Below are 12831 nucleotides of genomic sequence, written 5' to 3'. Positions count from 1 at the left end.
AGATGGGATTCTTTGGATGAAGGGTCAGATGATGAGAGGAAAAGAATATGTGTTCTTGAGAATTTGGCTAAGGAGAAAAGATGCAATCTTGGCAATGTCCATAAGGCCAGTTTTTATGTTGCGCAAAAGTTTAAATCAAAGAAAGATTTGAAAGAAAAAATTGACATGCACGCATTAGAAACTAGGAGGAATTTGTATTATAAGAAGAAAGAAAAACTTAGACTTCGAGCATTGTATATAGGAGTACTCCCTGTCATGAATGTAAGTGGGGTGGTAGGCCTTAATACCAAAAGTAAAAGCAAGGACAAAGAGGTAAATTCAGATAAAGTAAACTGTAGTTGGTTCCTTCATACTTCTAGGTCAAACACAGAATCTCCCTGGTTTGTAAGGACATTAAATTACAACCATACTTGCCTTCAAATCAGGAAGATTAGAGCTTGCACTGCTACTTTTATATCCAAGCGAATCATGGACCAAATTGACATGAATCCAAGGACTCCTCTTCGAGCATTGCAGTAACAAATTCAAAAGGACTTCGAGGTTGGTTTTTCTATTGACAAAGTATTCAGGGCCAAGGCTATTGCAACTAAGATTGTGGAAGGTGATTATACGAAACAATATGAGGTCTTGAAGGACTATTTTCTTGAATTGCAAGCAACCAATGTTGAGATAACTATCAATATTGATGTTTACAGTGAACATAACCCATCAAACCCAACTAGGAGGTTTAAAAGAATCTACTGAAACATCCCCAAATTCATGACCAAAAATTTCATTTTTAAATCATAAATAAATCTTAGCTATTAAAATCATTTCATCAAAAACATGAGTCATAGTATCTCAAAATATCATAAACGATATATCCATATCAAAACATATGTCAAATATATCATAGTAAACATCCCATGCTAAAACATCATGGTGTGTGCAATGCAGTCATCCCGAGCTTTTCCCTTTGCTACCGGTAGAGTGGGTGAATACTCGACACATCAATAGGGTCTTGTGCTTCAGGAACTGTCCTTCGAGGACCCATTTTTCCTGAAATAACCAACAACAAACAAAACTAACCAAGAAAACCAAGAGATTAAATATCAAATCAAAAAAGAAACTGGTCGCCCAGATTCCATGTCGTGGGTTTCAACTCCATGTCATGGAACCAGTTCGTGTCGTGAATCTGGATCGGTCCAAATATGACCAAAACTAACCAACAATAGCACTTGGGGTTTGTTAATTTCATCAATCTAAGGCCTTATATCGCACATGAAGTGGGAAATTGTTAATCAAACTACTCAATTTTGGGTATTTCATCTCTAAATAAACCCTAACCACCAAATGCATAAAATGAGAAGAAAGTTATGAGATTAGTGGATGTAATGCTTACCAATGTTGTTATGAGACAAAGAATGCAAGAAATCGTGGAAGAAAATGACTGAAAATCGGATGTGGGGCTATTGTTCTTCGTCCGTACATGTGGAGAGTAAACAAATGGGGATGGTCAAAGGGTTTAGTGTAAACTGGTCCCCCCCCTGATGACTTTTTAAAGTCCATGTCATGTATTGCAAGGCCACTTCGTAGGCTTATTAGCTGGGCTTAGAATGATCGGGCTAATTGAATTCACCACGAAGTGGCTTTTGGGCCACGAGGTGGTGTCGAAGTTTTACACATAAAATGTCATTTTTCTATTAAAAAAAAAAAAAACTCAATTTATTTTACCACTCAGTTTTTAAGGACCCCACACTTGATTTTCACCAATTTCTAAAGTAATTAAAATGACTAGATGATTAATTATCCTAAAAATCAACTAAAATGAAAAAATGAAAAGAAATCGCAAACCAAGCTCGGGGTGCCTCCCGAGAAGCGCTTCTTTTTATTGGAGTCATGAGTTGGACTCCATGCCACCTCACGTTGAACTTGTCTGAGTGTCCCCCACCATTTGTATCTTTTGTTCCTTCCACCTTCTTTTGTACGCTTAAACTCATCTAATATATGCCTTTTTAGAATTTTCTTTTTTAACCCTTGCATCATTCTCTTCAATCTTCCTCTTAATTCCCTTATTTTCCACCGGATGAGGTTTTGCTTTTTCTTCATTTTTTAGCTCCATGGGCACCATATGCTTATCCATGGTTAATCTATTTTTATTGGAAGTAACTTTGTCCTCATCACTTGATACCATGTCTTCAATTTCCTCACTCACCCAAGATGTTGGTGTTTTATAAGCAATCACTTCAAAAGCAAGTGGAACAGATGCTCTTGGTTTGGTGCGTTTAACTTGTTGAATCTCTTTCTCCATTAATTTTTCCAATTCTTCAAGTTCATTTTCTTCGTCGATATTGAAATCTTCACTTTGAACAGCATTCCCTTGAAAACCATCTTCTATTCCAAAAGCAGCTTCATCATCTCCAACTCTCAAAGTAAGCTTGGATTCGTGAATGTCAACCAGGGCTCAAGCAGTATTAAGTAGAAGGTGACCAAGAATGATTGGGACATTGGCATCTTCTTTCATATCTAAAATGACAAAATTAATTGGAAACATGAATTTCCTAATTTTTACTTAGATATCTTCCATAATGCCCTTTGGATGAGTCACTGACCGGTTAGCCATGTGAATTGTCATTCTTGTAGCCTACAAATCCGGAAGATTTAGCTTTTGGTAGAACGAAAAAGACATTAGATTTATGCTAGCTCCAGAATCAGCTAGAGCATAAGTATTCAAATTATTCCCAAACTCACATGGAAGAGTAAGGCGTCCAAGATCTCTCGTCTTCTTTCGTAACTCTCCCATAATCACTTTAGAACTCTGCTCACTAAGAATTACCTTGGAATTATTCCCTGACTGTTGGCGAGTATTGATTAAATCTTGTAAAAACTTGGCATATTCGAGAACTTTAGATAATGAATCAATGAAAGGATTATTTATTGGAATACCCTTCACTTGTTGCATAAACTTCAAATGCTCTTGCTCTAGTGGATGGATATTAGCTCGTGACGGGAACGGAAGCGGAGGACGATAAGCTTACACATTATCAAAGCTTTTCTTATCAGACCCTGCCCACGTCGTGGGCTTTGAATTCCTACATCGCGGGTTCAGTGCTTCAGCAACAATTTTTTCTTCTAATCGTGACTTCTTCGAGCTTGGTTCGGTCTGAGATGGATCGACTTTTAGTGCTTCAAGGAACTTAGAGATGGCATCCTCTTCGGTTTCTATTATCATTACATGTGATTGAGGCTTTGTCTCGGAAATCTTTGGAGATAATTTTTCTTGTACAAAAGTAATTAGTTTTTTTTTCTTTTCTTTAATTCTCCAAGCCTCCAAAGTTCAATATTTTATCGCTTTTAATCCTTGTTCTTCAAGAATGCTCATTTTAGCTACAAAATACAATTTTAATCTTATAAGTACCAGTTACCCATGCAAATAACTAAAATATTAATCAAAATGATTTAAAATATTACCTAAAAATATGTATAAATATGACAATATCAAAATTCCAGTTCAGTTCTTCGGTTTTTTTCTCATCCATACTAATAAATACCGCCAAAACTCTTAACATATATTGGAAAAGACAATAATTTAAGCCCAAAGTCATATATGTTAATTATTTTAAAAATTTTACCAATCAAACACATAATATTATCTAAATGCTTTTAAATCCAAATCCATCTACATCCAAAACTCTTGTAGACATCCAAAGCTGCATACAAAGAATCCAACAACCAAATGCCCTCATTTGCATAGCTTTTTATTTTATTTTATTTTATTGAGGCCTATAAGTAAGCTTTATTAAAAACTTTGCTATTGTCAAGAGAATTTGAGCTTTATAATTTCATGATCACGCATAAAAATGATTAGTGAAAGATTCTCTATTGTTGATACAACAATTTTATGAGTTAAAACAATAAAAAAATCATCTTATAGTCTTAATTTGAAACTTTCTCATTGTTCTTTAAGCCTATGAATTCATTTGTTTTCCCATATTACATGTTGCTTCTTATATGTAATTCATGATTAAATTTAGATAAAGCATCCATTGTATTTTCATCTATTTTCATCAATCTACACGTGAATCCATTTAGGAAATGGTTAAGTAGTTTTAACATTTGCTTCAGAGGGTTATATTTTCTCATGCATGATGATGGATTTAGAACAAATAATTTGTACATATGTTTATATATAAGAGAGGGTTATATTTTCTCATGCATGATGATGGATTTAGAACAAATAATTTGTACATATGTTTATATATAAGAGGATGTGTTTACGTATAAGAGGATGTTTGATATCATTCTTATTGGGTCTAGTAAAAGACTGGATCAACTTGTTCATAATCAAACTGTTTTATACCATAATTAGAAGCTTTTAATTCGATGATATATTTTTAGTATGTCTTTTACTATGACCGACTCAACTAAGCATTGATTTGATCGATCTTACTCAATCAACAACTCGATTCATCTCACTCAATCAACAACTATCAAACAATCTTTAATATTTTCAAATAATATACATATAACATTTTTCAAATAATGCACATATGATTGATTCCTTGACCCTAACTTTAGGAAAAATAGAGTTAGTTAAAAATGGAGAAAAATGCACATATGATTGATTCCTTGACCCTAACTTTAGGAAATAGAGTTAGTTAAAAATGAAGAAGGAATTGCAATTATATTCTTACTCTTGGTTCCATTATATCAGGAAAAATGTTTTTTTTTTTTTTTTTTTTTTTTTTTTGTGATTGGTAACCAAGTAGTAATTACAAATTGTTCTTTACACAAAGAAGATACAAAATTTTCCATTACCCAAAATACAAAATTGTATAAAACTTGCTACAGTTCTTCACAAAGTGGGGAAGCTCTTCTTGAATTTGATCCTATGTTCTTCTTCAAGTCATACCCTAATTTCATGCGAGTAGTTCTTGTAGCTGTAAATCCTGTTGCAAACAAAAATCATAACGTATTCAAGTCAGTGGTATTAATTCAACGTCATCCTGTTTGATCATTATGATCACATGCACATGAACACAAACCGTTGATCCCATTTCGAGATCCGGAAGACGAATATCAGTAGAATAGAAAGACATCTTAGCAATCTCTGATATCGCAGCTTCTCTCACCTCTGCCACATCACCGGACAAATCCTCATAAGCAGCCACAAACGCCGCCTGCCAGAACGGTTGCAATTTGATTCGCCGGTCATTGATATACGCATCCCACACATGCTTCACCGCCTTCTCCCGCGCCTCGATTTCCTACTCAAAACGAACAATTAGATCAATCAATCAATCAAATTAAAAACACAAATCGGTAAGGGAAAAAACGGACAATGATGTCGAAATCGTCGAGGATAAGGGAGCCAGCGGCGATGTCGTCGGAGAAGTTGTTGAGATTGCCGGCGGAAAAGCGAAGAGTAACGGTGCTTGTAAGAATTGACGAGAGAGCAAGGAGGATAATGGCGATGAGTGCCAGGAACTTGTAGCGATTTCTACCGAATACTCTGGAATCAAGGGTTTCGTCTGGGTGATTAACACTCATTTTATCGACGATTTGAACAGAAGAGTAGACCTGAAGTGTATGAATTCGAAATCGAACTTGTTTGATCGAAACAAATTGTTGTTGTAGAGTGTTAACTGAGCTTATAATCAGAAATGGGTTTTGAACGGGTGTTGTGTTGACATACCAACTAACGATTTGTGCTCAGATAAACATGAAATGATTGAAGGAGACGTGCTCCAGAACTGTGGCTTTGAGGCTGCCATGACTTCAAGGAAAAGAAAAAAAAAAAAAAAAAAAAACTCGTTCCAACATATGGATACTAAAAACAATATTTTAATAATAAAAAATGGAAATGAAAAACAAAGATTTAGAAAATTCAGTTAAATTATATAGTATATTGGATATTTTTTGAAAATTAAGAGGTACAAATATTATTACATCATGTACAATCCTTTTAGCTTAATATTAACATCCCCAAAAGAAACTCAAACACGCTCCTTTTCTTCTGAAACCCCTTTCTTTCTAAACCCTAGATCTTCTCCATCTACTTCTCTAACAATGAAGAATAAGCTACCACCACGAAACGGTGTTACCTGTTTATTTCTCCGCCACCACCACCCATTCTCCGCCGTTGCACCACTGACCGCCAGCTGCACTTACATCTCCTCTGTCTGCCACCATTTTCAATCGTTGCTACCATAAGAAGAACCAAGAAGGCTTCTATGTACATTTTTTACACATAAATCTTAACTATCTGTTACATCACAACCAAATCTTATTGATTTATACTTTCTCCTTTCCAATAAAACTTGATTTTGATTTTTAGTTTTAGTAAAAGAGTAACTTTGAAGGAGAACAAGATATGAGTTCTATGAGAGGTTTGAATTTCTTTGCTTTCCTACCCTGTATCTAAACTCACACCCATATGTGTGCTTCAATTCTCAGTCTCAGATTTGAATCTCTCTTTTTTGCTTCATTGTTCAATCTCATATTCGATCTTATGAATTTTTTTTCCTTTAGTTTTAATTTTGTTTAATCAATTCTAAGTTTTTATCAGTCTTTGTGCTTCAACTCTCAGCCTTAGATTCAATCCCGTCTCAGGTTAGAACCTTCAAGGGAATATGTTTCTTGCTGAGCATTGGTAATGATCTGTTTCTATCTATATATTCTTAAGATATAGTCATTATTGATAAATTCTTTATTTTCATTTACATTTAATCTATCATTAATGATGTACAAATGTTTGCTGAAAATCATCTATTCTTCTTGGATTTTCTTTGACTATACCTCTCATGGTAATAAAAAGACATGTTGCTAACTCAAAGGTTTACTCTACATAGTATGAATGGGTTGTTGATTTAGTTCAATTCACACACACATCATGACATTCTTAATTGATGGTGTTGTAGAATTTTATATGATATTTGTTGTTTTTTTTTTGCAGGTTACATACTTTTTCTTCATGAAACCTACACATTTTCCCCCTGACCAGAATTGACATATATTTTACTTAAAGAGTTATCTTTATGATTTTGCTCCCAAAAAGAATTATCTTGCTATTTTAGTTATTCTTTTTAAGCTTATTCAAAGTTTTGATCCATGTTACAAATAAAAAGTTTGTCTTTGGGGCTGTGTAGGTTAGGGTGGTGGTGCCATATAAACCTAATAAAAATAAAAGAATGAAATTAATGTTCATAAAAGGTGTATGTTTAGAGTTCCTGAAGGTGATTAACTATATAACTTTTCACTAATTTTTTTCTTCGTTTGGCTTGGTTGTAGGTTTTAACATTGATTTCTCATATATAAATTTGATGAATTCAAGTTATTTAATGTACAAGCTTCAATGGTTAAGTTGATTTCTTAATTTTTGTGACCATCTAAAGTCAAAAGGAAAATGTTGGGGTTGCTTTAATTGTACTCTATATTTTTAATGTTTCTATATATTTAATTATCTCATACATTAAAAGAGAGTTTTTGGATGATTTTTCGTTCATTGATGATCCCTGTAGGTATGAATGTAAAACAACTAGAGTTTGGTGCTCCATTTTACTGGTTTGTTAATTAATCCTTTAGTTGGTCATTTTGGACAAATTTCCACTGATGCAGGTAGGTAGTAAATATTGAAGCTGCTTATTACTTATTGCGTTTGGAGTTTGGTAATAGTGAAATGTATAAGCTCTTGATAGTTTGGTTAGTTCCTACCTTTGTTGAGGGATAATTTTGCATTTATTGACGAATTTACCCTTGATCCGGACATGCCCCTAAAGTGAGTAATATCACTCTTCTCATCTGGTGTTGCACACCAGTTCAATGACATACCTGGTTAATATTTATCTCATAGTTGCTTACATTGGTTTTTCATTCAAGTAATTTATTTTATATTCATTTCCTACTCATTTGTGTTCATTTATTAGTTGTGAATCTGATATTGTTTTCCAGTTGAATGGAAACTGATAACTGACGACGGGCCTTAATCTCATTCGCAACTTAGAAGTAAGTTTTATGTAGGGCCTCTCAAGGTTTGCCGCAGGTGTTGGCGTGTACATATATATATATATATATATATATATATATATATATATATATATATATATATATATATATAAGTTGTTATGATTTAGCTTCAAATCCATTTTTTTAATATCTCGTAGCTAGCAATGGTCATTGAAGCAAGAAGTTTTGAATGCAATTAAATTTGGCTTTGTTGTTTGTTGAATAATAAGATGAACTGGGAAAAGGGCAAAACAATCATTTATATTTATATACATATTAATTTCGTGTTCCTCTAAGCACAGTATTATGTTCTTATAGGTCTATTTTTTTTAATGTGTTTTAACCCCTAAGCAGCTTGAGAACCTTCTGGAATAAGGCCTCCTTGGACGAAATTAGAGTGGGCTTCCACTCCTAATTTCGTCCCCTTTATATCCAAGAGAGTTCACAACCCAAAACCAACTATCACACAATTGATAATTCCAGTCCTTTTATTTAATTAATCTCTTGTAGTCACAAAATTAATTCTTAATTAATTGTTGACTAATATTAGTTAAACTATATGATTTCTCATTTAATATATTATTCATATAATATATTAATAAACCATAATAACCTTTCTCTTTCCGTAAATCATCCTGTCAAGTTGCTTTGGTAAAAGCAACCCAAAAGGGCCATGCATAACCAGGTCAAGTACATACCAAATATAGTTATGGGCTTAGACACTAATCCAACAAGATTAACATGCAAATTTGTCAATTTTACTATAGTTGGAAAACATAATGTTTATTGGTTTAATTAATCGATTAATTGTTTAATTAAAACATCAAGGAATTAGATCTTGTTAATTGAATGTATTAATTATTGGTATTGCATCCTTGCGTATCCAATTAAAATTAATAGACATAAAACTTAGATGGTTTAAATTACGTTATATGTATGGTAAAATTGTCTGTGAGTGTCTATATATATATATATATATATATATATATATATATATATATATATATATATATATATATATATATATATATATATATATATATATATATATATATGACAAAACTACAAACATTGCGTCATTGCATGTTTGAAAGCATTGTCGGTCTCACCGCGACTAGGCTCACCTACTATTAATTATTGGTATTGCATCCTTGCATATCCAATTAAAATTAATAGACATAAAACTTAGATGGTTTAAATTACGTTATATGTATGGTAAAATTGTGTGTGAGTGTCTATATATATATATATATATATATATATATATATATATATATATATATATATATATATATATATATATATATATATATATATATATATATATATGACAAAACTACAAACATTGCGTCATTGCATGTTTGAAAGCATTGTCGGTCTCACCGCGACTAGGCTCACCTACTATAAAACGCTAAAAAGGAAGGCTTAAGGTGATCTCTCCGATTCCGAATGAGGTTGGGTCTTAAGTAACATTTAGTATTAGCATGATAAGTATTAATATCTAATCATGTTTTATACAATGTGAATCTTATGCTTCCCATATAAATTACGTCTTGTCGTATATTCTTTTTGGAATTATGCATGTGTGGTTTACCGGCACATTAAGTAAGAATATTATTGAAGTAAGGTATATGGTAATCGTGATTCTCAAGTGTTACTTGAGCCGAACTAAAACATCCTAAAAATACGGTCCAAAATTTTCATTTTAAATAATTATAAAATCATAGTAATCCAATTATCACATAAAAAACATAAGTGGTAATATCTCAAAACATCATGTCAAAACACTATATCCAAATAATATATCAAAACATCATAGTAAATCCTCCTAGATTAAAACGTTGTGGTGTGTGCAATGCGGTCATCCCGAGTCCTTCCCTTTGCTACCGGAAGTACCTGAAACCAAAACTGTAAACTGTAAGCATGAAGCTTAGTGAGTCTCCCCAAACTACCACATACCATACACATAGCATATAACATAAAGCTAGGGGATACGAGCCTCGCCCACACTCAAGGAGATACGGACCCCTACCCATACTCGCTAACTATGAGTTACGGGCCTCGCCCACACTCAGTTATCTCAGAGATACAGGCCTCACCTACACTCTACTAACTAGGAGATACGCGCCTCACCCACACTCTGCTATCCGGAGGATACGGGCCCCTACCCACACCTCGTTACCTAAACATACATACAAGTATCACATATACAACAAGTAAACCAAAATCTACCAATTCATAAACGTACTTTGATGATACTAAGATACGGGCCCTATCCACACTTAGCTACTAATCATAAACAATTCTTAGATACGGGCCCAACCCACACTTAACTACTAATCATAAACAATTCTAAGATATGGGCCCAACCCACACTTAGCTACTCTACACGGGCTGGCCTTGGTGCCTTCGACCCATTCCAATTGAAGGAAACTCACCTCGCAAAGCTAGATGTGAAATCTCATGGTGAGAAATCTCTGGCGGCTGCTCCAACAACTTCTCGACTATCATTATCACAATAACAATTAGTCAAAATTTGATAATCCTGCTTAGCGTGAAATGACCATTTTACCCCTGGTAAAAGTCAACATTCTGGTCAAAGTCAACATCTTGGGCTGATTCAACTCACCGAGTTCTAGAATTCAAAACACTGAAATCGTGATCCAACTCGTTGAGTCATCCCCATGACTCGCCGAGTTCCCTCTCCACTCATATTCATGATTTGGCGAATCAACTCGCCGAGTCCCTTTGCAGAATCGTCGCGCTCTACCTTGTACAACATCGGGACAAAACGACTCAACTCGTCGAGTCCCTCTCTGGACTCGCCAAGTTTCTTAGTCTATTTGAGCCATCTTAAAGGATTAAGCCCCTACTCTTCAGATCCAAACTCCATATTTCATCTAGATACTGGAAATGCCCTTTTAAGGGTAGAGTTTCCAACTTTACCCGTTATTAGTCCTTCTTAATGGGATTAGCAAAAACCCTAGTTCTCTAGGACATATATCTTGGTCCAAAAGCCATAATTCTCCAAACTAAAGCATACTAGCATAGATCTAGGCCTTAGACATCATTTGCACACGTAAAGCTCCTAACTTTCCTTCCATGCACGGCCTTTTAGGGATTAAAAGGCCATAATAACACCTTAAATCTTGCATGGGGCTTCCATGGTCATAAAGTTTGTACCTTTTTGCCATGAAACCCCTTTTAGAACATAGATCTAAAACGTAAATCACTTGGGATGTCCATATCCCAAGGACTAATCTTCTTGGACCAAAAACCCCATGAATATGATAAAATGGAGATCTAAAATACTACTAAGCAAGGTTGAGGCTTTCTTACCAGAAAATGAATAGGATGAGATGTTGCTTATGGATCTACAATCTTCTCCTGGAATCCTCTAGCTTCTTCTTCTTCTTCTATAAGCTTCAAATCACACAAAGTTCACTCAAAAATAGGTCACAAGCTCACACAAGGCTCTAGGGTTTCGTAGATTAGGGGTTGGGACTTGAAGGCTGGAAATGAGACCATAAAGTGGGGATTAAGATGCTTAAATAGGGTGGAAAGCCCCAAAATTAGGGTTTAATGTTGACAGCTCTACTCATCGAGTCGAGGCTTCTCAACTCGTCGAGTAGGCAACTTAAATCCCGTATCCAATCTTGTTTCTACTTGACGAGTTTGGGGCTCCCAACTCGTCGAGTAGCTCTTCAAAAATGAATAAATTTGAATAAAATGCGTACCAGGAATCAGGCATTACAATTCTCCCCCTTTTGTCTTCAACTTCGTCCTCAAGGTCTGTTGCGTAGGGAAACAACTCTGGGTAGTGCTCCCTCATCTCCTCCTCGTGATCCCAAGTAAACTCTGAACCCTTGCGGTGCTGCCACTACACCTTCACCAGCTCAACCCCCTTGTTCCTCAGCTCCTTCGTCTTCTTGTCGAGAATAGTTACGGGTCTCTCAATTTAATTCAGGCTATCATCAACCTCAATGTCCTCTAGAGGCATAACCACTGAGTCATCCACTAATCACTTCCGCAGCTAAGAAGCATGGAAAGCACAATGGATCTGGCTGAGCTCTACTGGAAGATCCAATCGGTACGCAACCTTGCCCACCCGGTCCATAACCCTGAAAGGGATGATGTACCTGGGGCCCTGCTTGCCCTACTTCCTGAACCAGATGACACATTTCCAAGGTAACTCCTTCAGGAGGACCATGTCGCCCACTTGAAACTCTAAGTCTGAAAGCCGCTTTTAGGCATAGCTCTTATGTCGACTTTGAGCAGTTTGGAGCTTACTCCAGACCTACTGGATCCTCTCTATAGTCTTGAGTACTACCTTAGTACAACCCATGACTCTCTGACCGAACTCGCTCCAACAGATTAGGGTCCTACACTTCCTCTCGTAGAGCATCTCAAAGGGAGGTTGGTCTATGTTGGTGTGGTAATTGTTGTTATACGAAAATTCCACTAACGGAAGATACATATCCCAACTGCCACTGAAATCCAATACACATGCGCATAGCATGTCCTCAAGAGTCTGTATCATCCTCTTTCTCTATCAGTCCGTCTGAGGGTGGAAAGTGGTGCTGAAGTGAAGATGAGTACCCATCTTATCGTGATACCGCTTCCAAAATTCGGAAGTGAAACGGACATCTCGGTCTAACACCACTGAGACAGGCACTCCATATCGTGCCACTATTTCACGCATGTAGATCTCGGCTAGCTTCTCAACCGATATAATCTCCTGTATTGGATGAAATGAACACTCTTGGTCAACCGATCCACGATGACCCATATCAAATCTACTCCATTGTGCGGTCGTGGGAAGCTTGGTGATTAAATCCATGGTGATAT

At 35.5% G+C, this 12831-nt stretch overlaps 1 protein-coding gene across 2 annotated transcripts; it reads right to left on the bottom strand.

The window, feature by feature from the left end:
• Nucleotides 1–4744: 4744 nt before the first annotated feature.
• On the bottom strand, nt 4745–5775 carry LOC145039175 (uncharacterized). Of its 2 annotated transcripts, none has more exons than XM_078987281.1 (3): nt 5320–5775; nt 5025–5246; nt 4745–4928 (listed from the first exon to the last, which is right to left on the bottom strand). In XM_078987281.1, the coding sequence occupies exons 1-3, from the start codon at nt 5527–5529 to the stop codon at nt 4899–4901; spliced, it is 462 nt and encodes a 153-aa protein (XP_078843407.1). In that variant the 5' UTR covers nt 5530–5775; the 3' UTR covers nt 4745–4898. The 2 variants fall into 2 exon arrangements, with proteins under 2 accessions (XP_078843407.1, XP_078843408.1); XM_078987282.1 differs by having other exon boundaries at nt 4746–4928; nt 5112–5246.
• Between the last annotated feature and the right edge of the window lie 7056 nt (nt 5776–12831).

The sequence above is a fragment of the Lactuca saligna genome, chromosome 4, assembly GCF_052625555.1.
Source record: "Lactuca saligna cultivar CGN05327 chromosome 4, ASM5262555v1, whole genome shotgun sequence".
Taxonomy (NCBI): domain Eukaryota; kingdom Viridiplantae; phylum Streptophyta; class Magnoliopsida; order Asterales; family Asteraceae; genus Lactuca; species Lactuca saligna.
Note: the sequence above shows the minus strand (reverse complement) of the source record. Positions and strands in the feature narration are given on the sequence as shown.

Coding starts and splice junctions, on each gene's coding strand:
- LOC145039175 (XM_078987281.1), bottom strand. CDS start 5,529: ATGAGTGTTAATCACCCAGACGAAACCCTTGATTCCAGAGTATTCGGT. Junction 5,247..5,319: donor TCGACGATTTCGACATCATT/GTCCGTTTTTTC, acceptor CGTTTTGAGTAG/GAAATCGAGGCGCGGGAGAA. Junction 4,929..5,024: donor ATCTCGAAATGGGATCAACG/GTTTGTGTTCAT, acceptor TGTTTGCAACAG/GATTTACAGCTACAAGAACT.